The sequence below is a fragment of the Stegodyphus dumicola genome, chromosome X2, assembly GCF_044657685.1.
Source record: "Stegodyphus dumicola isolate Sdum_Otavi_A_Nest chromosome X2, ASM4465768v1".
Lineage (NCBI taxonomy): Eukaryota > Metazoa > Arthropoda > Arachnida > Araneae > Eresidae > Stegodyphus > Stegodyphus dumicola.
Genome location: NC_140781.1, coordinates 191,276,588 through 191,301,917, shown reverse-complemented (window position 1 = coordinate 191,301,917; position 25,330 = coordinate 191,276,588). Strand labels below are relative to the sequence as shown.

The 25,330-nt window shown below is 31.5% G+C and overlaps 1 protein-coding gene across 1 annotated transcript in view; it reads left to right on the top strand.

Annotated features, from left to right (window-relative positions):
• Positions 1 to 25,330, top strand: part of Meltrin (disintegrin and metalloproteinase domain-containing protein meltrin) — a 244,768-nt gene that overhangs the window by 193,286 nt on the left and 26,152 nt on the right. The window contains exons 11-16 of the mRNA XM_085809347.1: positions 489 to 788; positions 868 to 963; positions 2,040 to 2,171; positions 3,516 to 3,688; positions 6,335 to 6,536; positions 12,868 to 12,945. Coding sequence (XP_085665473.1) covers positions 489 to 788; positions 868 to 963; positions 2,040 to 2,171; positions 3,516 to 3,688; positions 6,335 to 6,536; positions 12,868 to 12,945 — 981 coding nt within the window. The remainder of the gene's footprint in view (positions 1 to 488; positions 789 to 867; positions 964 to 2,039; positions 2,172 to 3,515; positions 3,689 to 6,334; positions 6,537 to 12,867; positions 12,946 to 25,330) is intronic.

Here is a 25,330-nt window from a genome sequence, read left to right as displayed (position 1 = left end):
AGAATGGAATAAATGTCCAAAAAGCTTTTATATTTTCCATATTAATAAAAATACAAGCTCCTTCCCAGATACAGCTTTAGGATTTAATCTCTCGAAAGCAAATAAATATGATATTTTTATTGCCTGTATGTTAGATATACTAAATATCTAATATAGTTTGGTATTTATTCAGATATAAGCTTTTATTTTTTATGTATTGCATGAATTACACAATGTTTTGCTGTTTCTTTGGAGAATAAGGAAATGTCGGAAATTTTGGACAGAATAATATTGCCTTGCCATTAACTGTAAAATTATGAAATTCCAGCTAGAATGAGGTTTTTTGTATTAGTACTGTAAATTCGGGCACGATTTTTTATATGAGTAATACATTGTATTGAAGCTTTTGCAGCCAGAAATCTTTTAATGTTAAATGTGATATTTATTATGTATTTGTTATCAGATGTTCAGTAAATTACATTTTTAATTTGAAATTGAAAAAAATTTAGGATCATAGTCATGTTGTTGGATTGGTTGCAACGACAGTGTCTCATGAATTAGGTCATAATTTTGGAATGGAACATGATACCGATGAATGCCAGTGCCCTGATGATAAATGCATTATGTCTCCATCATCAAGTTCAACTAGCCCCCGGCGTTGGTCTTCTTGCTCATTAGAGTATTTAGAACTTGCATATTCTCAGGGGATGGACTATTGCTTGAAAAACCGTCCAACTGATATCATTGGTCCTGTGTGTGGAAATGGATTTCTTGAAGAGGGTGAAGAATGTGATTGTGGGCTGAAAGAAGTAAGCATTTGCTAACAAAAACAAATAAAATATTTATTTATAAATGAACAAATTTTTTAATTAAAGTACAAATTTTTAGTTTTGCAGCAACCACTGCTGTAATGCAACTACTTGCGAATTGTACAGCAATGCCACTTGTGCAGTAGGTGGATGTTGTGATACTGAAACTTGTCAGGTAAAGTACATTGCTTTACAGTACTGTACTGTAATATTTAAATTACAAATGTATTCTTGTCAAACTAGTCAGGGATTCGAAAACCGTAAGTCAACAGTAAAAAGAAAATGAATGAATAGAAAGACTTTAGTTTGGAATATTCATTCCTAATAATGCTTTGAAAATATTTTGGTACAGATTAATGGGTGTTGATATTCAAATGAATAGCATGTGAGTTAGGACAAAAGTTAATTCATATAATTTTTATGTACTTGAACTTTTCATAGTGAAGTCACCCATATCTCCTGGGCATTCAGACACTGGCAGGTCTGCCAAATTTTTCTGCCTAGTGTTTCCATTTTCTGCTTAGTGCTTTCCCCCCATCACATTAGTGCATGACTCATTCATTTCAGAAGCAGTTAAATGACATTTTAATCATTATTTTGAAGTGACTAAAGTAGCTTTGTAATTTGAGTGCAATTTGTTTAGCACTAATGTTTAGCTATTGCTGCTCACAGCTGCAGTCGGCCTAATTCCAAATTGCACACAGTTTGTGAAATCGCACTGAGATTCCCATCCAGATAAGTAATCACATCACTTAAGTATGTTATTGTTAATGCTGCAGCATTTTACTTAGCAGAGGGAAGAAATCCATTCCAGCAGAAATTCGTATGCAGAGGCATTTCAGATGTTTGAGAGTAAGAGATTATATAATAGAGTTAATTATAATAGATAATTATACATTTTCTCATGCTGTACGTTCATAATTTAATTTTTTTTGTCAGTATCCTCCAGATATTTTTAAAAAATGTTTTATCATTTATCTTTGATTTGATATGTGAAACTTACCTAAACTAGTTTTAAATGACAATTTAAAATTTATTGTTTACAATTTTAACCTAGTTTACATGTAATTAAGAACTTATTAAAATGTAATGAGTGAATGTGTAAGTGATTAAATAGAAGTGTATTTTAAAGTTTTTCCCTCTTGTCATCCTGTATACTACCTTGGTCTGTGTGCAGCATGCATAGTTATATACATATAAATTTTGATCCATATACTACACATTAATATTCATTTTCTGAACTTAAATTAGGTAAAAAAGGTGGCTACTCTTTGCAGAGATTCTGCTTCTGAATGTGATCTTCCAGAATTTTGTGATGGTGTGTCTGAATTTTGCCCAAGTGATATATTTCGTCAGAATGGTGAAGAATGTGGCAATGGCAAGGTAATTCCTCTTACTGATAAGTGACTTGTTACTTGCATAAGGTACAAGTAATTTTATTGATCTAGAAATTGCAGTTAATTATAATGGTAAAAAGTTCTGTTTATAGAATTGGGTAACAAAGAAATGATGGTTTCAGTATTTAGAAATTCTGCTCTGCTCTGTAGAGTAGTTAGAAAAAGCTGCCTAACCTGAAATCAAAGATGTGGATTTGATTTTTGTCTAAGGTTTGTCTTTAATACATGCTGTAATCTTTTCTTCCTTACTCCCAGGTGCAGTATTATCACCTTTTGGTCAAGATTTTTAGTGATGAAATGCTAAATGACTTATTCATTATTGCAGTGTATTAAAATGAATTCAGTATGGAAATATGAGGAAGAATGGAATTATATTTGCAAGAAAACTAAAAGTTTTATCTTTTTGCTTAATTAATATGAGGTTTATGGTATGTTGCTTTTGCTGGATCACAAGGCATGATATTAAAAGCTTTTTGATTTCATAAATTGCTTTTCTGTATGTTTTATAATAGTAGTTGTAATTATGGGTATTTTATAACATATGATAAAATAATTCTATAAGTATAGCTTACTATAGTATTTTCTGTTGTAATAAATTTAGCATGTTTTGGAAATAATGACTATTTGTAATTATGTCTATTTTATTAAAATAATACTCCTTTTTAAAAATGTCATTGAAAGTCTTAAAAGTGCATTAGTAAAAAATTTTTTTTGTGTGTAATAAAACTGCAAGTCTTGGAAGATAAATATGTGATGTATGCATGAAAATTTTCAGAGGTCATTAGCCAGCCCTCTGCATGTGTAATTTAGTTAAACACTTGAAAAACTGCTTTAGTATATTACCAGTAGAGCTTTTGAGTTTCAAGAGTAACTTTAAAAATTATATTGAAATTTGTAAATAATTTTTATCATTTGAAATACATAAAATGGGTGGGTGAAATTATAATAAATGAGAAATTTCAGAGTCAAAAAATGCCTTTAAATGAGGAAGAATCATAGAAATCTTAGAAACTTTTTATACTCTTTGTGAATTTAATATATTTGTTTTGCATTCTATATATTTCCATTTATTTATTGTTTTTACTAATGATTACTTAGTTTAAAAAAATACTCAGTTTTGACATTTAAATCTCTGTGAGAAAAAATTATTTTGTATGAACATAATTTGTATTCATTGAGATAATTACTTTTGCTTTTGAATGGCATTTCATTTCTTGCAAATTTATTACTCTAAATGCTAAATTCTTTTAAATGTTAAATAGAAGCTAAATTTTTGACATTTTTTGAAGAAATATGAAAATAATGTCATTATACTTTTCCCCTCCCCTAGGCATACTGCTATGATGGACGGTGCCAGTCGCATCTTGATCAATGTCGGCTTCTTTGGGGTCAGACTGGGAAAATGTCTGATTTAAGGTGTTATGAGCAAAACTACAAAGGAAATGTGAATGGAAATTGTGGCTATAACAGAATCAACTCGACATATAAAGCTTGCAGAAAAGAGTTGGTTTCTTTTTCTGTAATAAAGTTAAATTATATAATAGGCAGTTTAAATGTTTATAATTGTAATTACTGAATCTAATAATATCTATATTACATTCTGTTACTTACAGTATTTAACACAATGACATGATAGGGGAGAATAAGAACCTTGCATATGTTAACATGTCTTAGACCTGGTTACATTAACTATAAATTATAGCTCTGACTTCCTTTATTAGAAGTCCTGTGACTAATATATGCTGAAACTGACAAACCTGCATTTCCAATTTTTTCATACACTTAGAAATTTGAATTCATAAGAAATAAAATCGCGTATATGTTTATTGCAATGATAAGAATTGAGTTAAGCAAGTGGATTGTTTCAAATTTTATCAGGAAATGAAAGTGAGCAGCTCTTTAGATATGAGCTTTCTTATTTGACTGTTTGTCACCTGCTACTACATGGAATAGTTTTATTTTACATGTTTAATATGCAGCATGTTTAATGAAAAAGTTTTAATGTATTTGATACATTTGTAAATGCAGACTTACTGAAATAGAAAATCTTTCTGGAAGAGGGCTTCAACAAGAAAGCATAAAATGCAGCTCCATTTTTTTTCAATGTTTCGTGTGAATAGGTATAATTATAGCAAAAGTGGCTGTCATTGCATAAGATGCTTTGATTCTAAAGGTCCATTAGTGTGCAAACTCGTGAGTTAGTCCATGAGTGTGGCAGAATGGTAGTTCATCATGAGTTCTGTTCTGGCCAATGAATGAGTTGGCTGCCATACTGAATTTTTTCATATATGTAAGGTGAATTCAAGGATTTTCCATTTGAAAGGTTCTCTGTAAAAGCATAGTTGTCTTTATGCAAATCGATCTCATATGCTTTGGCATAATTGAATAGATCTAGCCCATCAGTTCAGTTTTGTATTACTTTCCTGAAACTTAATTTTTTTTAAAGTAACTGACTATTTAATTTTGTAAAAATATTCAATCTTGTGTATGATAAAAAGCATTTTATTTTCATTTTTAAGTTTTTGTATACAATTATACATTTAATCAGTTCAATACTATTATGTTCTGATAATACAAGTATAAATCATATGCATATTTTTGACTTAAATTTTGACTTAATTTTAAGTTAATAATTATTTAAAATAAATGTCTGGGTTATTAGTAAATTAAATAAATATACAGAATTTATCTCTTGGATTTTGAGTCAAATGTTTTCGAATTCCCGAATTTGAAAATCCACGTTTTGAGTTATACAGGATGCGAAACCATATTTTAAAATAGTTAGCTCATATGAAAAGTTGATCTTTTTAATTAATTAATAAAGTTTTAATTTGGTTTTGAAAATAAGCCTTTTGCATTATTAATTCATACAATCAAGCAGTTTGATATGAAATATATTTCCTCTTCAAGAAGTTTTAAGCTGAAAATATTATTTATAGCACTTCTTAAGTTAAAAGCTAGGCAGAGGGAAAATTAAAACAGTCTGAATTAAATATTAATATGCATGTAGTAAAGAATGTTTAGGACACAGAACTAAGAATGCCTGATTTGTAAGGAATGGACAAAATTTTATAGGGACACTATTTTATAGGGTCAAATCAGAACCATTCCCATTCGCTCACTGAAGTGAATTGATTCTTTTTTATGTCTAACAATGACCTTGAAGGAAAAGTACCAGAATAATGGGTGAATCTCGAGCGATTAGGGAGGATGAAGTGAGGAAAGAATGAAATGAGCAGTCTGATTGGGACCGGTTAACAAGGTTGGAGCGACCAGCAGAAAGAATCGGGAAAGCTTGGGATTGGGTAAATTGACTGAATTTTTAAACTGTAGTTTTGAGATTCCCTAAAACCGCTTTTCTACACAGACATAACAGTAAAATTCTATAATAACAATTTTTCAGACAGTTGGGAAATGATAAAAAATAAACTTTCTTTTAGCATGGGAAGATAAACATTCTTTTCTCCCTTAAAATCGAAATCAAACTTTCCTTGCATGCTTCCAATAGAGCTCCATTATTTTTCTCTGCTATCAGTGTTTACTCACTCAGTACAATGCATCAGTTTGTGAACAAATAGCAGTTTTCTATTCCTGGTATGCTTCCAACAAGAGCTGTCTGTAAAATGTAAAAGAGCTACAGCTCTCCAGAACTGTTCCTAGGCCATTGGCTGTCTGCGTACTTTCCTAAGATTGCTCTCTCCAAATTTAAAAAAAAAAAAAAAAAAAAAAAAAGCTCAATGATTAATAATTTTTTTATTTAATGCTCACCAAGTACTTATATATGGCAAATTGTATAAAAAGTACTTACAATGAATATAAAAATTTACGGCCACGAGGAATGGCCCTGCAGCTCCCTTTTCTGGAATTGAAGTAAATTTTCTCAATAAAGGGAATCAGTTCTGTAGCAGATTGTCCGAATTTAGATAAAATCTTAGTTTTAAATCTTTATTATTGACGTCTTAAAATTTATAGGTTGTTCTTCCCTTCAGGAACTCCTGTATTCTATCCATATCTTCTGAATTCATAATTGTTTGCTTTATAATTTCACTATTTTTTTCACATGTATATGACTCAAAATAATTCTTATGCTATATACAGTAGAATGTTTCTTAAAAAATGCTGACATTTTTGTTCTTTACATATTTTCAGTGATATTTTGTGTGGGATGCTGCATTGCACTCATTTGAATGAAAGACTAGAATTTGGTATGGAATCTGCTGCTATATTAGCTCGTTCGTTCATCAATGTCAGGGGGAAAATATTCACATGTAGATCAGCAATCGTTGATTTGGGATTATTTAACACTGACCCTGGGCTAGCACCAAATGGCGCCAAGTGTGGAGAAGGAAAGGTAAGAAGACCTGTTTGTCAAAAGTTTTTAAGATGTATGTACATGTATGTAGGTTATATACTATGTGTGTGTGGTATAATTTTTTCATATGTATACTTCCATTTGTAAGATAATATAACAATATATATTCTTTATAATACCATTTTCATATTTCTTTAATTTGATAAGATACATTTAGTTATTTAAGTTGTACCCCGTAGTTTTTGGTACCATTGTTTGGGAAGAGTACCAATTCTTAGAAAAAATTTAATTAAATAAAGAACAAAATTAATTAAATAAGATGTTAAAATAAATTATATCTTATAAATATTTTTATTACAGGAGATTTCAGTTTATTAACAACTGTATTTATTTATCAGTATTCATTACTTCCTTTTGAATCAGCATCTTTATCTGATTCTTTAGAATTACCATATCTGCACCTTAATATAAAAAATATGCTTCACATTTAGAGTCTCAGCTTTAGTGATGCAACATTCTTACATACAGACTTAGAAAGAAGGTTATAGTAATAAACTGATATCATATCAAGAAGCAAGTCGAAAGATTAAGAAATGTATCTTCTTTTCACATTTTTATTGAAACTTAACAACACATACACAACATTACACTAACAACATACAAAGCTCACACACAGTGAAGGAGCTTGATGTTGCTAACATGGTAAAGATAAATGTTCCAAACTGGCACGTCTCCTTACATTTATATTTACTAATTACAAATAAACATAGATATAAGCAACCTTTTCATTTTTACCTATTACAATTGAGCATAGATATAAACAATAACATTCAACTCGTAACACAAATTATTACCAAAAAAAAAAAAAAAAAAAAAAAAAAAAAAAAATTATTTCATTAACTTAAATGTTAAAATCAAAATTAAATACAGTCTTAATTTACATAAGGACCTTAACAAAATCTATTTCAACACAAACAAAAGTATTTAAATAAATATTACTTAAATAAACAGTATACAAAATTTATTTCAATTTCAAACCTTCTTTGAAATTCATAAATTTAATCTTTCCTGAAGACTTAGTAAAGATGTATGCAATATTTGATTCTGAATCAATCTCAATTTCAATTACTCCATTTTGAACGTTTTTGTGTATATAATGATGTTGAAATTCTGTGTGTTTTGAATTTTTAGTGACGTTCCCATAATTAGCAATGGCCAAAGCTCCTGAATTATCTTCATAAATTTTAATGGGGGTGAGTTATATCAGCAAAAACACCATTCACAACATTTTTTAAGAAATTGATTACTGTCACAGCCTCAGACACAGCAATATATTCACCAAAAGTGGAAGATTTTGTCACACAATTTTCCTATTTGGATTTCCAATGAATTGGATTACCAAATAATTCAATAACAAACCCAGCAGTTGACTTTCTGTCAACAATATCACCTGCCCAATCGGCATCAACATAACTATTCATAAGATTTATACTATAAGTTAATTTTAGGTGTTTTATTAAGTACAGATACTTTAAAACTCTCAAAAAATATTTGAAATGTGCCTCATTAATATTTTGACATCTACTTAAATAATTTACAATGAAAGATATGTCTGGTCTAGTACCATAACTAATATACAAGAGTGCTCCCATTAAATTTCTATATTTAACATTTTGATTTAAATTAGATTGGCTTAGTTTAAGATTAATCTTCATTGGTGTATCATAAAGCTTTGGATATTCAATACCATACAGTTTAGCTAATGATTCAATATAATTTTCCTGATTGAATGTTAAGATATTACTTTTCTCATTATCATATTCAATATCAATTCCAATGCAGGTTTTTACTTTATTTAAATCCTTCAATTTAAATTTATTACGTAGTTGTTCCTTAATATCATTAATTACCTGACTATCTTTGCACCATATCAACAAATCATCAATAAATATAAGAATATGTACAAATACATCATTTTCAGATTTTACATAAAGACTATAATCATATTTACTTCTATGAAATCCTAGATTCTCAATATACTCATCAAAACACTCATACCAGCACGAGGGGTTTCTTTCAACCCATATAGTGCTTTCTTTAATTTATACACTCTATTAGAACTATCATTATAACTTTGTGGCTGTTTAACATAAATCTCAGATACAACATAGCCGTTTAAAAAAACAGTCTCAACATCCATTTGATGAATATTTAAATTATACTGACAAGAATATGAAAGTAACAATTTTAAGGTTTGCATCTTAATGACAGGGGAGTAAGTATCCTCAATAGTGTCTTTTTGTTGGAATCCTCACGGATGCTGGAATTTTCTCTGGAATCTAACTTTAAAAACATTACCTGGTTTTGTTTTGAATACCCACTTCACATCTAGAATTGCTTTATCCTCTGTTTTAGTCACTAGTGTCCAAGTGTTGTTTTTTGACAAGACTGTTCATTTCACTGTCCATTGCCTCTTTCCAATGTGCAGCCTCGCTGCGTGTTGGTCGCCTCTTCAAAGTTACCTGGAACTGTACCATCACAAAAATTTGCACTAACACAGTAGTACCTGAATTCTTTATCAAATTGAACTGGTGGTTTGATTTGCCTTCTTGGTGTCATTCCGCTTTTTGTTTCATCTTCATTTATCACACTGTCCTTGGAGTTATCATTACTCGATTCATATGACACTTCTTGATGTTCATTCTTTTTTATTTGTATCATCTTTCTAATAGTAGTAGGGATAACTGAGATTTGATCTGTGTTGACAAGCCTTAATATGTTTATTGGAAGCTCTTCATGCCAATCATGCACTGTGCAACTCTGTGCTGTTTTAGCCATCAACTTTCTTTGCATAAATCAAGATTTCCCCCTTCTCCGTAGTCTAAAATGTTTCTGTTGATGGAAAATTTATGTCACAGAGCAAATTCTCTGTTTACGAAATAAATGGCTTTGAGAGGTTGTAAAACGTTTGCAGATCCTCTTTGTTGCATGTGTGATGAATTAAGGGTGGAAATGAAAAAAATATAATGAGTTTCGTTCAACAAGTGTACCTCACTTATTTCAGTGTGAAAATAGGACATAAGATAAAAGTTGGCCACCCCACTATGTTTGCTACATATGTATAGAAGGACTTAGTGGGTCCTTCTATACATATGTAGGTGAATAAAAAGCATTCAGATTTGAAGTTCTAGTAGTGAGGCAAGAGCCATGAAATCACAGCAATGATGGTTCCTTTTGCTTGACTGGTGTTCGTGGTTATAATATGAAGGAAAGAAAAAATTGTGTATCCAAATGGGACATCTGCTTTATGCCTCATGGTCTAGACATACCAGTGCCAATTCAACCAGAAAATTTACCTCAAATAGATGGTTCCTTAAGTGATTAACATTGAAGAGAATGAACCAAGTGATAACTGTGCACCAGAGCTTTTTTCACAATTTGAACTAAATAATTGTAAACTTGCATCTGTGCAATGAAAATTCAGAATTGCTCAGTTCAAGGCTCAAAGAGGAGAACCTGCTTGCAGCTGTTACTTCATTTTTCTACAGGTATAGAGGAAAGAATTTTCTTTCATATTTTTCAGAAGAAGAAAACTTTGTCTTCTGCACTGATATACATGCTTCATAGCTGACCTTACAATGGGAATACATATGCATCAGTATCCATTGAACATTCTGTCCATTTAATAGAGCATCACAGAGATTTAGAATTCATTCTTGATAAAATTAAATACGGTGATCATAAGTGGATTACGTGTGGCAGTCTCAAAATAATATCGATGCTCCTAGGACAGCAAGGAGGCTACAAAAATGTATGTTATTTTTTATGTGTATAGGAAAGTAGAGACACTCAGAAAGAGAAAGCTGAGAGAAAAATCACTGGATAAAGAAAGACTGGCCGAAAAGGGCAAAAGAACTTGGAACTAAAAATATGCTTTGAAAAGCTGTCATAAATCCGAAGAAAGTTCTCTTTCTGCCTTCCGATATCAAGTAAGGCTTCATAAAGCAATTTGTCAAAGCCTTTTACAAAAGGAAGGTCAATGTTTTAAATACATCTGCGACAAAATTCCAGCCTTATCACCACCAAACTAAAAGAGGGTGTTTTTTACTGGTCCTGATATTTAAAATCTTCTCAAAGGTGGTAATTTTTGGGAAAAACAAAAGTTATGCCATAAGTATCCCGAGGGGTCTAAATCATTGAGAACATGCTGCAGAAGAACAAAAATTCAGGCTGCTTCATGAGTTTAAAATTTCAATTCCTAAATTCACATTTGTACTATTTCCTGAATACCTGGGTGCCATTAACAAGAACATGGGTGAGCGATTTCATCAAACCATCAAATAAATAGAAAGGAAGTATCAAGGAAAACTTCTCAAAGATGGTACTTTTGAGGCAAAATAGAAGGTTATGCAATAAGACCCTGAGGAATCTTTAAAAGCTTAGTAACCAAGTTACTGAATAATAAGAAAGTTCCAAACTTTAAATCATTGAGAACATGCTGCAGAAGAACAGAAATTTAGGCTGCTTCATGTGTTTAAAAGTTCAATTCCTAAATTCGCATTCGTACTATTTCCTGAATATCTGGGTGCCATTAATTAGCAAAGATATGGGGGAGAGATTTCATCAAGTCATCAAAGAAATGGAAAGGAAGTATCAAGGGAAATGGACTTCTCTGATGATGGCTGACTATTGCTGGGTATTACACTGAGATAAACCCCATCAAAAATATAAAAGGAAAAGCGCAAAGCTGAGCCTGTGCGTTCCACAGGAACATTGACACATGAAATAAAACTGTGTATTTTACATACATTGTCTTAGTATAAGCTTTAAAAAACTTTAAAAAATGTTTCAAGTCTCACATTTTCACAATTTTTCGACTTTTTACAAATTTTGAAATTTATGATTTTCAAAAAAAACCTAATTGATGTGGAAAAGTGAACGTCATTTTCGGATTCAGTGCTAAAAATACATAAGAATCAATTAACAAAAGTTAAAACATAACACAACCCAAATTTTGCAGGTTTATGTAATTGAAAGAATCTTAACTTATAATGACACAGAGAAAATATGTAGCAATTTAACCTTGAAAAAGTGAAAGATATAATTTTGGAGGTGTTAAATAGAATTTTTAGCATGAAACTTTGAATACTGTGTATGAGCTGCCAGCTCTTTACTCCCTTCTTATTGCATATACAATCAAACCTGCTGTATGAAAATTAATCTAAGTGAAATTTTTGTTCCCATCCAATTTGCTTTTTGCGTAATGTCATTTTATATAAATATATTGGTGAAATTGTATTTAACAACCTTTATTGATATCAATAAAGATATAGTATATGTCATTTTATATGATTATGTATTATCATATAATTTATATCAATATCTTTTCACATAATGACATTTTATATGAATATAGTGATGAAATTGTGTTTAACAAACTTTATAATTCCAAATCAAGTAAAATTTTGGAAACAAAAAGTTGATTTAGTATCCTATAAAGGTGTATGTGTGTTTAAGGAATATTATATTTAATAAATATGTATTATTTGTGCATTTATTAATGCATAAATTATACTGTTATCATATTTTCTGCAGATAATTAGTAATTCTTTCCAATGATTTCACTGCAGTTTCTTGATATATGACTAACATTTTCAGCATTTGCAGGTCTCATGATTGCAATCACAGTTATTTCTATGCTGCTAGATTTATGATATAATCTGAATCTGACAATCTGGTGCTGAACAATGTCACCCCCCCCCTAAGAAAGCAAAATTAGACCCTGAAGAGTAAATTACCAGCTAGTTGAGAATACCTGCTATAGTTTCTTTTAATCTCGCTTTTCACTTATAGAAGCAAGGAAAGTGGGTGTTGGAAGCCATCGAAGAAATCCTGAGTTCTGGACTTCAGAATGGTTTAAGTGTACTCTGCATTGATATTTAATGTTAAATAATTTATCTTGTGATGAAAACTGATTAAGAATAACACAAATTTTACGACTTCTCACAATAATAGCAATGAACTCCTAATTTGTCCCCAAATTTCTGTTATTATTTGTATCTCATGCTAAGTGGGACAATGCTAATCATATTTTGTTTTTATATCCATCAGCTGACTTTTATGAGATTTTTTTATGTGTACGTGTTGATCGTATGTAACTCAGGGATCTAGTGAACTATGTGTTTATTGTAGGGGCTTTGACTGTACTAATAAAAATGAACTCATAGCTGTGCTTGGTGCTTAAATGATTGGTGTAGATGCTATATTTAGATATAATATTTATTGAAAGTATATGAAAACATTTCTTGAGTATTGTAAATAGTAAGTAATTATGACTTATTTTCCTTTATGCAAATGAATTCTTTTTTAGGCCTGTGTAAATCAAAAATGTGTACCTGTTAGTTCTATGAGAAAAAATGACTGTCCTTATGATTGCAGTGGCAATGGCGTAAGTAAACTATTTTATTTATGCTTATAGATAATTTTTGTGTTCTTAAAAGTAAAAAAAAAAAAAAATAGGTAATTTTATATAGCTTTAATAATTTGAAATTTTTGATAAGTTGAATGGAATGTTCTGGCTGACCAATGTATTAAAAATTAACATTAACTTTTCTTTATAAGTCAGATTTCTTTAACTTGATTGATCAAAATATTCAGTTGAACTTGTCCAAATGATACTGAAATAGTTTTCTTAGCATTTCTTTCTTGTAAGCCAATCAGATGTTATCCCTTAAGTGTGGTTGTTATGGCCCAAATTTTCTCCATAGAAACCTGAAATGTGAAGCAGTTTACACTCCTATGTATTTCTGGCATATTTTAGTCATTCCTACAAGCAACTTTATTGTAGTGACTGTATTCTATTGTAATCTTTAATGGCAGATGCCTCCCATAGAACACAACCTCCAGAAGTGGCAAAAATATTTATAAATATTTATAAACAGCAGTATTAAACATTGAAGAAAATTGTTATTTTTGAGATGGAATATTTTTTAAAACATTTTTTTGGTCATGTTGTTTTATTTACATTTTTAAGCAATATTTCTGTAGATGACAAAAAATATAATATTGTAAAAAAGTGTTTAAATTTCATTAACTTTCTTGAATATATGGTATTTCATTCTTTCACAGAAACATACGATTTCAAGCTGTTATAAGCAACAATTTTGTAATGCAGGTAAAAATCTGCATTTTTGATTTGAGTTATGTTGACTTTTTAATTATTACATGCAGTACATTTGTGTGCATTTGCCCCTCTTGCTTTGTTAAGTAAATGTATGTGCATTTCTACATAGAATAACTAGATGTTTGTAGTGGAATTTGCTGTAATTCTATTTCACTCAGGTTTTTGATTACTTGATATTTTTCTTGCTGCTTTGAATTTATAGCTTATCAAAGTTTAACTGTATAGTGTGAGAAATTTTCGTTTTATTATTTCCATTAGAGTTATAATTTTGCTGGAAAATCTCAGGAAAAACATTTAACAGTAATGTTTAAATAATGCTATAAGAACTGTTTTATTAGGTCATGACATGTATTAAAAATGTGTTAAACTTATATGTGGTAGAACTATTTTATTAGGTCATGACATGTATTAAAAATGTGTTAAACTTATATGTGGTAGAACTATTTTATTAGGTCATGACATGTATTAAAAATGTGTTAAACTTATATGTGGTAGATATATATTCGTTTTCATATGTGTCACATTTAGGAATTTATGAACTTGTAATATGTACTTTTAAAAGTTTTATTACATTTTGTTTTTTATATGTACGATATTAAAAATTATTCTGATAGTGGGACAGAGCATGGGTTTTTTTGTTACATAATGCAATGTATGTTAAATATCTGGCATTAATTTTCTTAAAATAATTTTTGGGAGAAGAGAAGAAGGTTTTTAATTAATCTATTTTAGTGTCTGAAAGAAAGGATGGAGGAATAGGAAGACTGTTCAACTTTCCATTTCTTTTCACTTGAAATTTTTTAAGTAAAATGTTTTTAACTTGTATTTGTAATCATTAATTGTTAATAATTATATTTATTATTTTCCTGTGGTATTGTTGTTTCCTTCTGTCCTTTTTTTCCAGGGTAACTATATATGATAATTGTAGTGATAAATGTGCAAAATGCAGTTATAAGTGTGTGTGAAAATGTTTGAGAAGCTGGTGCCTAGAGTCTGCATAGTACACTATTTCATTGACATTTTAAAGTTTTTTTCAACTCTGATACTAATTGTAAATCCGATTTGTAGCCATTCATACTTTTTGGGCACTGATACAACTATCTGTAATACCTATGTTAGATGTTTTATACAGTTACCTTAAGAATCCTAATGCTAGTCATTTCTTCAGCTGTTAAATGGCTTATTTATTTCACTCCACTGAAAAGGTTACCAAGATACACTTCTTTAATGTTGTTATTTCTAACATTTGTGTCACTGGGTGAGTTTATTAACTTGTTGAATAAAGTATCAATTACCCACAATGTAAAGTTGATTTTCACCTCCTTAACCTTTTCCCGGGGACTGGGACGTGTATGTCCCAAGTATACAGCAACTGGTGGCTGAGGACAGTTTCTCGCTGGTGCAGGGGTAGGAATTCTAACACTTGAGGCTTGAAGACTATTTTACCACACCTCGGAAAGTGCGTTCTTTTGAGGGATTCCACTAATGGGTAGGGAAAAATTGTCTGTATTTTATTTTGAACCCACGTCGCTTGTTTGCGAATTTGGTATCTTCGAGGAAATATTTTGTTGAGAGGAGAAAATAAAAATAATAATTTATTACTTCTTGTGCGTTTACATTTTAAGATCTTCCTTCAGTTTTTTTTTTCTGTTGCACTTTTATTAAATCTTTCACTTGATATTTATCATTTTTTCAAGCTCGGTTTTAAATAATGACTAAACATAAAGGAAATTTACTTTGTTTCATTCTTTTCATAATTATTTTTTCAATTTATTCCAGTTTTTAATGTGCATGGAAAAGCAGTGTAAAGAATATAAACTTCTCAGGTTATGAAAAGTGTTATTTCTAAATAGCATACATTCTACGACTACTGTTTACTTTAGTGAAATTTTGGTTTGTTGTGTTCTAAATGATAACTAGCAACCGAGCGGATAAAATTTCTTTAACACTGATAACTCAACCTGATTCAAATTCTGATGAACAGAGTGACTGCATGAACTTTTTGTGTTTTCTCATACATGTGAGATACACGAGCCAATTTCCTTCTAATGTCTTCCATGAAAAACCCCTTCACTTAAGCAGGTAACCTTTTCTTTAACCCCACAAATAAAAATAAAATTATATTAAAAAAAAGAAAGCTGACCTTATGAGTGTGAAATAACTATATTTAGAAAAACTTCCTTTTATGAATAATTTTGTTGACAAAATAAATTTCAACTGTGCGACAAGTGAAAAACAAATTTTTATTGAAGCAATTAGTGTAAAAATTTTTATAATTAAAAATTTAAAAAATCTGAAAACTTATTAATTTATCCATTGTTATATATTTGTGTCTGTACTATATTTCAGAAAGTATATACATTAGTTTCTGCTTTCTGAAATAGAAATTTTTCTGAAATGAATGAAATATGAATGAAAAAATGAAATAGAAATATAAATTTTTCTGCTTTTCTTAGTTAAGTTAATTGAACATGTGAATTCACATGAGGCTGCCTTTCTAAGGGAAAGGATGCCATCGTGGAGAACTTTTAAGGGAAACTCCATCTTTCTCCTTTTTTGAATCATGTTTCTCTCTCTTCATGTTTCACACGGGGAAAACAAGGAAAACCAACTATGTAGCCAGCTCAATCGCCTGGCCTCGAACCCAAGTTGAACTACCAGTATTCAGCAGTTTTGACCACTGAGTCACATGTAGTGCTAAGAAAGTAATTAATTTTTACATGAGAATTGTGTTTTGGAGGGAATCGAGCAAGATATTAGGATACTAAGCATGTATACAGGAGTTCAGATGCATACTGTTTTTTTAGTTCCCTGAATTTAATTCTCAGTACGAATCTTTATTAATACTCATCACCTCAATACAAAGCTTCATTACTCCAAAAGAAAACAACAATAAAAAGTTTGAGATCTGAAAATTTCACATAACAATCTGATACCTCAAAGGTGATTTTAGCTTTCGGAAAATACTAATGAAGTCTAGCGCTAGGAATGGAGACAAATAAAAAAGCAGAGATTCATCTGGATTAACATATATTGAAATACAAAATCATTATAAGCATAGTAAATTTTACATAGTAAGCATGGTAAAGTAAACCAGTGACAAAAACTGAAACCGTTGCTAAAAAGGAGAAATAAAAATCGTGTTGCCACACATGTTGGAAAATACAAATGAGAAATGTAATCACAAATTAAAAGTTATTTGCAACACTCCCTCTTGATTAAATTTCCCTCACTTCTACACTGAACCTTTGATTGAACAAGGCTTTCTTTTGCACACTCTTTGTCAACATGTCTGCTCCATTTGAACTAGAAGGCACATAGGTAAAGTTCAACAACTTCTCTTGAACCTTCTCTCTCAAGAAAAAATACCTGAGTTTAATATGTTTGTTATGCTCTGAAGTGACATGGTTTTTAGCTAAAGAAATGGCACCCTGATTATCAACAAGTAAGTTTTGTGGAAAGTTTAAAAAATGTTCTCCCACAATTTCCTTTAAAAACTTTTGGAACCACAGTACTTCCTTGGCTGCGTAGCACATTGAGAGGCACTCAGCTTCAACTGTTGACAATGCAGTCATCTGTTGTTTTTTACTGCTCCATGGGACAGCTCCACCTGCTAGTAATACCACATAGCCACTAAATGATCATCTATCAATTTTATCACCAGCCCAATCACAATCGTAGAACACTTCCAAATCCTTTCTACTCTTTTGGAAAGTGAGCTTAAATTCATTGGTCCGTTTTGATGAAGTCTGGCGTTAGGAATGGAGACAAATAAGCAGAGATTCATCTGGATTAACATATATTGAATTACAAAATCATTATAAGCACAGTAAATGTTACATGGTAAGCATGGTAAAGTAAACAAGTGACAACAACTGAAAACGTTGCTAAAAAGAAGAAATAAAAATTGTGTTGCCACACATGTTGCAAAATACAAATGGGAAATATAAACACAAATTAAAAGTTATTTGCAATGTGTTTTAGATAACGAAGGATATGTTGTATACCAGCCCATTGTTTCTTGCTTGGGCATTTATTGAATTGGCTCATGTAAGTAGCAGCAAAAGCTAAACCCGGTCTTGTTCCTCCTGGTAGGTACAAGAGGCCTCCGACAGCCTGCATATATTTTAATGTTCCTTCAGCATATGCTATCCTTAGTGGATGTTGCATATTTCATACCTGGATGTAATGGTTTTGATGCTCTTTTAGCATCTTGCATAATAGTTGTTTCCAAGAGCTCACTAGCATAGACACTTTGGTCAAGAGTCACACAGCCATCTTCCTTTCTGCTTATCCTAATTGAAAGAAGGTGATGCATTTCTCCCAAGTCCTTGATTTTAAATGTGTGTGCAATTATTGTCCTTAAATTTCTGAATGATGAAATCTTTGCTGGACATTACAAGATCATCCACGTACACACTTATGATTAACTCCTTTTTTTTATTGAAGTAAACACAAGGATCTCCTCTGGATCTTGTTAGGTTCGCGGGTTTCATAAATTTATCAAGGCAGATATTCCACTCTCTCCCAGATTGATTAAGTCCATAAAGGCATCTCTTTAGCAAGCAAACTTCTCTATGTGTTTTCTGGTGCAGACTCAATGGTGGCTGTTCCATGAAAATTGTCTCACTTAATTTTCCATTTAAATTGGCTGCAGTAATATCCAGCTGATGAACCTGCCAGTCTTGCTCAACTGAGAATGCTAATAACGTTCTAATTGGTTTTGTTTTTATTACAGGAGAAAACGTCTCTTTGTAGTCAATTCCTTTGACTTGGGTGTAGCCATGAGCAACTAGACGAGTTTTATATTTTCCCACTTGCCCATCTTTGTTAAGTTTTCTCTTGAAGACCCACTTGCATTTCACAACTTTCCTCTCTTCTGCCCTACATTCTATGTCCCATGTTTCATTTCATTTTAAATTTTCCAACTCTTCTTCCATGGTTAACTTCCATTTTTCTGCATCTGGACTAGTTAATGCTTCTTCTAAAATTTCAGGATTATTTTGGAAAGCTTTCTTGGGTGTTGAGCCTTCATATTTCTATTTCTTTGACTGTCAGCTGTACTGAATTCCACTTGTAATTCCATTTATTTCTGGAAGATTTTCTTCATAAATCTCTGAATTTTCCATGATCCTTTGTTCACTTAGGTGCTGAAATTTGTCTTGTGGGTCGAGTCTCCTTTTCTGGTATATCCTCCACTTCCTCCTTTTTCTGTTGAGAGCCTTTGTCTGTTACTTTATTTTCAACTTCATCATCTTGAGATGAGTTTCTTTCAGAAACTTATTGGGGCAATGTTATAAATCCTTTTTCCACACATGTTGTAAAATACAAATGGGAATATAATCATAAATTAAAAGGGGCAATGTTATAATGTGTCCTGTCATGGAAGGTTTCTCTTCAAATATGATATCTCAGGAACAGATTAATGTACTGGTTTCTTTGATGTAAATGTGGTACCTTTCATCTCCATCATACCCAAGGAGATAGCCTTTAGTTGCTCTTTTTGTCCATCTTTCTCCTTTTCTGAATTGGGACAGGAGCATAGCAAGTCGATCCAATGATACGCATTTGTTTTATACTGCGTTTATTTCTTTTCGTAAGGAACTAGGAACTGAAGATTTGCCTGTCCTATTCAGTATATAAACTGAAGTACTGACGAACTCTGCTTATAGGGAAGCTGGAAAGTCCATTTCTTCATTCAAGTATTTGAAAGTTCTGGCCATTTGCCATTCTGTTCTGGTGTATATGGATCTGTGAGCCTCTGGGAGATTCCATGCTTGTTCAAGATCTTTTGAACGGCTTGGTTGTCAAATTCTCCACCATTGTCGGTGAGGATTTCATTAACTTTATGCCTGAAGTTCTTAGCATGAGCTATGAAATTTTCAAGCACATCTTTTACTTCTGATTTTTGCTTTAAGAAAAAACAGCATTGAAATTTGGTGTAGCCATCTTTGAAGATTGCAAAGTAACAGCATTTCCTAAATGATTGTTCAAATGTCCTGCAAATGTCGAGAACAATTCTCCAGCTTTTGTAACCTCTTCCTTTCTTAACCATATCTTTCTTTATCAAACTTTAAACGATGGGCTTTTCCACATACAAAAGCTTCACATAATTTTATATCAGACTTAAACTTAATATTCATCTCTTTCTCAGAAATGGCCTTTACATGCATTTTATCTTGGTGACCCCAACATTCATGATAAAGTTGGAGAGTTGATTAATTATTCTCAGTCATGTTTATGTCAGTGTGAGTTTCAGGAACTAAGGTCTTCATCATGGCTTTAAAGAGAACCCCACCAGTATTTCTGGTACCATGTAGAACTATTTCACCAGCTAGCTAGAAGTGTCATATTTGCAGCAACACTGTTCTTACCTCATTTGTTTGCCCCTGTATGTGGATTAGGTTTTCGTGGTTTTCTATCAGCTATCAATTTCTTGCATGTTCTAACCCAATTTCCTCTCTGGTGGCAATAAGCATGGTAAAGTAAACCAGTGACAACAATTGAAAATGTTGTCAAAAAGAAGAAATAAAAATCCTTTTTCCACACATGTTGTAAAATACAAATGGGAATATAATCATAAATTAAAAGTTATTTGCAACAAATGCAGCTCATAAAAAAACTGAAGGAATATTTCGCCATTAGACAAAGATCTTTACTTTTTGAAGTTTTAATGCATTCCTGAATATGCAATTTTGTGTTCAATGATTAAATGCAGCAGCAATATAAATTAATGAACAACTACTCCCCTTCTATTCTAAGGTAAAAGTAATATCTAATATCTCTAAGTGATAAAACCAAATTTTTGTAATTGTGAATACATTAAAACTCAACAAGGATTTTGTTTTCTAAAGTTCCAGAATTTACTTCTGCATTTCTTTCCTGAACCAAAAACTATGAAGCGGTTTAAAAAATTAAAGATCTTTTGTCCCTGATTTAAAAAAATTCTTGCCTTGTGCATTGGTAAATTTTTGTTAGTGCACGTGTTGTTCAATAATGATTCGATGCAGCACAAACGCAGTGACCAATTTCTATTTCTCCAGAAATGAATTTTACCAGAAGTGTAAAAGCAGTAACACTCATTTGGGAATTCTAAAATGCTTTTTAAATTATACTTGTAATAAATAAACTCTATTTAATTTGTTCTTCAGTATCAGAATAATTATATTACTTAAAATGAAAATGTACTTATTGTTTAAAGGAAATATTTGAATATTTTAAATCACTGAATTCTCTATACTATGACAAGTGAATATATTTAACTTTATTATTTCTCTTATTTCTCAGTACATATCTACATGCAAATTAAAAAAATAATTTTAATCTTCAAATGAAAAATTTTTTGGGACAAAATTTTCTAGTTGTAGCGTATATTTCATTTTCATCAGAAGATAAAATAATAAATTGCGTTTTGTGGGAAATTGCATTTATCTGTGTGAAAGCGATTAGATTACTTCCCCCATTCTAACGCTTGAAGCTTTGGAACTGGACTGAAGGAAATACTGACTGTTTTCCTGCCTGTCCACAAAAGAGCACTAATCACCTCATCGTTAAGACTCGATCTGATAATTTTTTCCCCCTTTCCATAACGGCTGAGCCAGGAGCCCCCAGTGAACAAACACAACTATTTTTCGAGCCCATTGGGGAAAAGGTTAAACTTCTCTTTTAAAAAACCATACTTGGGTATGTAATTTGAAATTGAAATTTGATGGGGAATAAATTTGGCAATTTTATTGCCTAAGGTAGTATCTAAAATATGTTGCAAACATTATCTGGCATCCATAATGGTAAACATATAGCATTGTCTTGTTGGAAATGAGGTTTTGTAGGTTGTTTAGGAACAACAAAATGGATTAAAAACCTATCTAATATCATGCAGCTGTTAGAGGACAAGAAGTGACTTGTTGTCATGCACAGAAATGGACATCCTGTGCCATAATACTTGCCTGCTTGCTAAGAGGAATGGCAGCTACATTCAGGATCTGTCCTCTCACTAGGATCAGCAGATACATTTTTATCAGGCATTAGCTCATATTAAGAGGGGATTCATCTCTGAAGTCAGAAGTGATCTCTTCAGGATCCCACTTCATATGACTTCAGCCTTAAGCCAATCTTGCATCTTAAGCCAAAGGAGTGGTATCGTGGCTTAAGTTTTAAGCCAAAGCAGCAGTATGGTGGCTTGCTGTTAATGGTAGTAAGTATAATACGTTTGGCTTGTGTAATCTTTGATTTATAGTTTTGGTCATCATGACGAGTTTCACCAACAGTGTTTCGCAGTGATGATCAAATGACTCAAAGAATTTGATAAGCATCAATTGTGCTGATACATAGCATATTTTACTGCTGGAAGCTTGCAAGAACTTTGTTCCCACCAACACCAAAATCACGACACATTTATTGTGCTTCTTGTTGCACATGTGCAGTAATATAGTGTAAACTTGTCTGCTTACCACAAGTTTAAACATCTAAGTGAAGAGAAACCTGGCAACAACACTAATTAAACATTTTAGTCCTTTGCCGTTTCTTCCAAGCACATGCAGGAAATTTGAATGATCACAAAGCATCTAACTGCAAAAACACATTACCTACCATTCTAGTTGCTTTTTGCACCTTTATTATATTTATCAAGTTGTTGTTATGTCACCAACTTCAAAGCAGCTTCATTTGCTAGCCTACAGTCAGGATCTAAACATTGCTCACTAGTTCACTTGTGTGTAGTATCAAAGTATCTCAATAGTGCACACGCCTTCTGATTTTCATCTTTGTTGCATGTTTTCTGGTTCAGGCACTTCATTGCCAGGCAGTTGCACTGAAATATCTTAGTATTATATCAAGGTATACTAAGATATAATGTTTAGATTAGAACTTGCATAGTAACAATGCTGCTATGCATGTGCATAATCAGTGACTTTTTTTGCATTCACTCCATTTATCAGGGGTTCTCAAGAGAGGGAACTTCCTGCTTGAGAGCTAGGAAAGGAGAATATAATACTCAACAGAAGGAAGCAAGTGTGCTAAAAATGCAACTTTTCTCAAGGCCAAATGAGATTCCTGCGGGTCATGCTAAGATGCCTGTTGGCTAAGTAGTCGCATGGTGGTCAATGACAATACTTTGATTGACATTGTCCTAATATAGCCAGGATCACATTTTTGGCTTTTTAGTGTTTGAAGGAGGATAGCTTTCTATTTGGCAACAAATTGAAGGTTCAGTGTTGTCATGACTGCATGTCATCTTACTAAATTTAAACTAATGATATAAAATCTAGAAATATCCAAAATCGTATATAAGTCCTGATGATTCTGGATCTTGGACTTTGTACTGTATATTATAAGGTTGTATTATTAAGCCATTTTCCCCTTTTAAAATACATTAAAAATGCAGTATGTTCTCATATGTGGGATAATACAGTGTTTTGTTCTTCCCCTCCCTTTTTTGTTAAGGTGTACAAAGTTTGCTTTCATAATCTGTAAGTGATGAAAATAAATATTAATGCAAGTCATAATTATAAAATAGAGTAATAAATGGCATAAAGCTGTAATTCTTGATACAGTTGTAAAGAATGCTTCTGTTTAGATGGCTAACTGAAGAGTGGTGTGTTTAATTTAGCTTTTACTTGGTATTTGTGTGAATTTAACCCAGTTAAGCCTTATTAGAAAAGTGCTTCTTTCAAAGCAAATGATATACAGATTATTTTATTGGGAAATGTGTTTCATATTATTTATGTTATGAAGAAGTAATTATATTATGAAGAAGTAATTGCGTTTTGTAACATAACCTGCTGCAAGAGTAGATTCATGGATATGTCATTAGTTTCATGTGTTTTCTCTCATGTACTTTAAAAAGGTGACTACTAAGTACTTTGAAAAATAGCCTGTTGTTGATGATGTATTACCAAATTGAATCTTGGTTCCAGCACATTTTGGGTATACAGTAAACCCTTGCCGAATGCAGTGGTTATATCATTAAGACGTTGCACATGTTGCAAAATCACATTCTGAAGTTTACTTTCTATGGAAAACTATGTGCACTCTCTGTAGAAAGCTATGGAAAACTATGTATTAACTTATAGAGTGTGTAAACTATTATACACTGTAACATTTTGCAGCAAGGAATGCAGAGGTTTTCAATGCCTATCATTAAGTGTCCTCTTCTTTTTTCATTTGAGTCAACCTTGATTGCAGGAACACATTTTATCTTCATTGTCGCTGCTTTCACTATGGCTTCTGTTATAAGATTATCCAATTCTTCATTTGTCATTTCTTGATTAATTCTTTGGCATCTCTTCTTTCCATACCTGAAAATCCGTACCACCAGCTGCTTTTGCAATTTGTATAATTTCTAGGGCTTCATTTTAATTAAATGGAAATCCTTTAAAGTTATTGATAATTTTTGGCCTGAGCTGATGCCAGCAAGCACTCAGCAGGGGTTTACACAAAATGTGAATGCATCTTTTCAAAGAAATGCAAATATTTTATTAAAAACTTATTGATACAATTATTGATGATACTAATAATGTTTTTTGATGTGGCAATTAATGCAAATATTTTATTAAAAACTTATTGATACAATTATTGATGATACTAATAATGTTTTTTGATGTGGCAATTAATGCAAATTTGCCCCTTTTAAATGGAAAATAAGCAGAATTTACGGTTAAATCTCTTTTCTATCTAGATACTTACATGGATATTTTTTCTGTACCAGTAATTTTATGTAAATTATGCTGCTGAATATTATTGGACAGTGGCTCCATGAGTTTTATAGTAAGAGGGACATTTAGTAAATCAAGAAGTTTCAGGTTGATGTCTCGCAGCTGGCATACTATTTTAATAATTATCTTGGTAAATATGATGACCACGATCAAAGTTAAGTTCAAAACTGGAAGGGGAAAAAAAAAAAAAAAAAATTCCATATTTGCAGTTAATTCCTGTTGTACTTTGTCACAATACTGTAACAAAAAGGATTTTTTAAAAATAATGAACTGTTGCATTTTTAATCTATCTCCAGGGAATCATAGCTTCTTTTAGTGATATTTCTTAGATGGGTTTTTGTATAATTTGGAATTTTTTCATGAAATCATCTTTTATTGGTTTCACTTTGAGGAGTCTGAAGAATAATTTTATAACTCATTACATTAAAATAGAGAAATGAAAATCCGATCACACCTGTTCTAGCTTATTATTTTTGTAAAAGTTAGAAATTAAATAAATGGAGATGTAGACCAGTAATATGTGTGAACTGTTTTTGTATATGGCATAAGAATAATAAATGATTTTTTTTACTTCTTGTATGCTTTCATCTACCCATTTTGTTGTTTTGGAACTTTTCTTCCATTTGCATTGATTGTGAAATTAGGTATGAAGTTTGTTTCAATGCACACATTTGAATGAAATGATCACCAAAGACCATACCTGTAGGATTGGAAGGAATTTCTTTTGTGACCGGATTTTCTGTAAATAAATCCAACATGGAAAGTTTGTCTTTATTTATCCATCATCCATTCATTCCAGTAGTTGTCTCTCTAACATCCTTAGCATTATGAATTTCACTGCAAATGGTGAAAATTTTGTTATGACGTTGATTGGAGGGAGGATGTTATTTTAATATCAGAACGTCTGCGTCTTCATTATCAATCTCAACATCACTTGA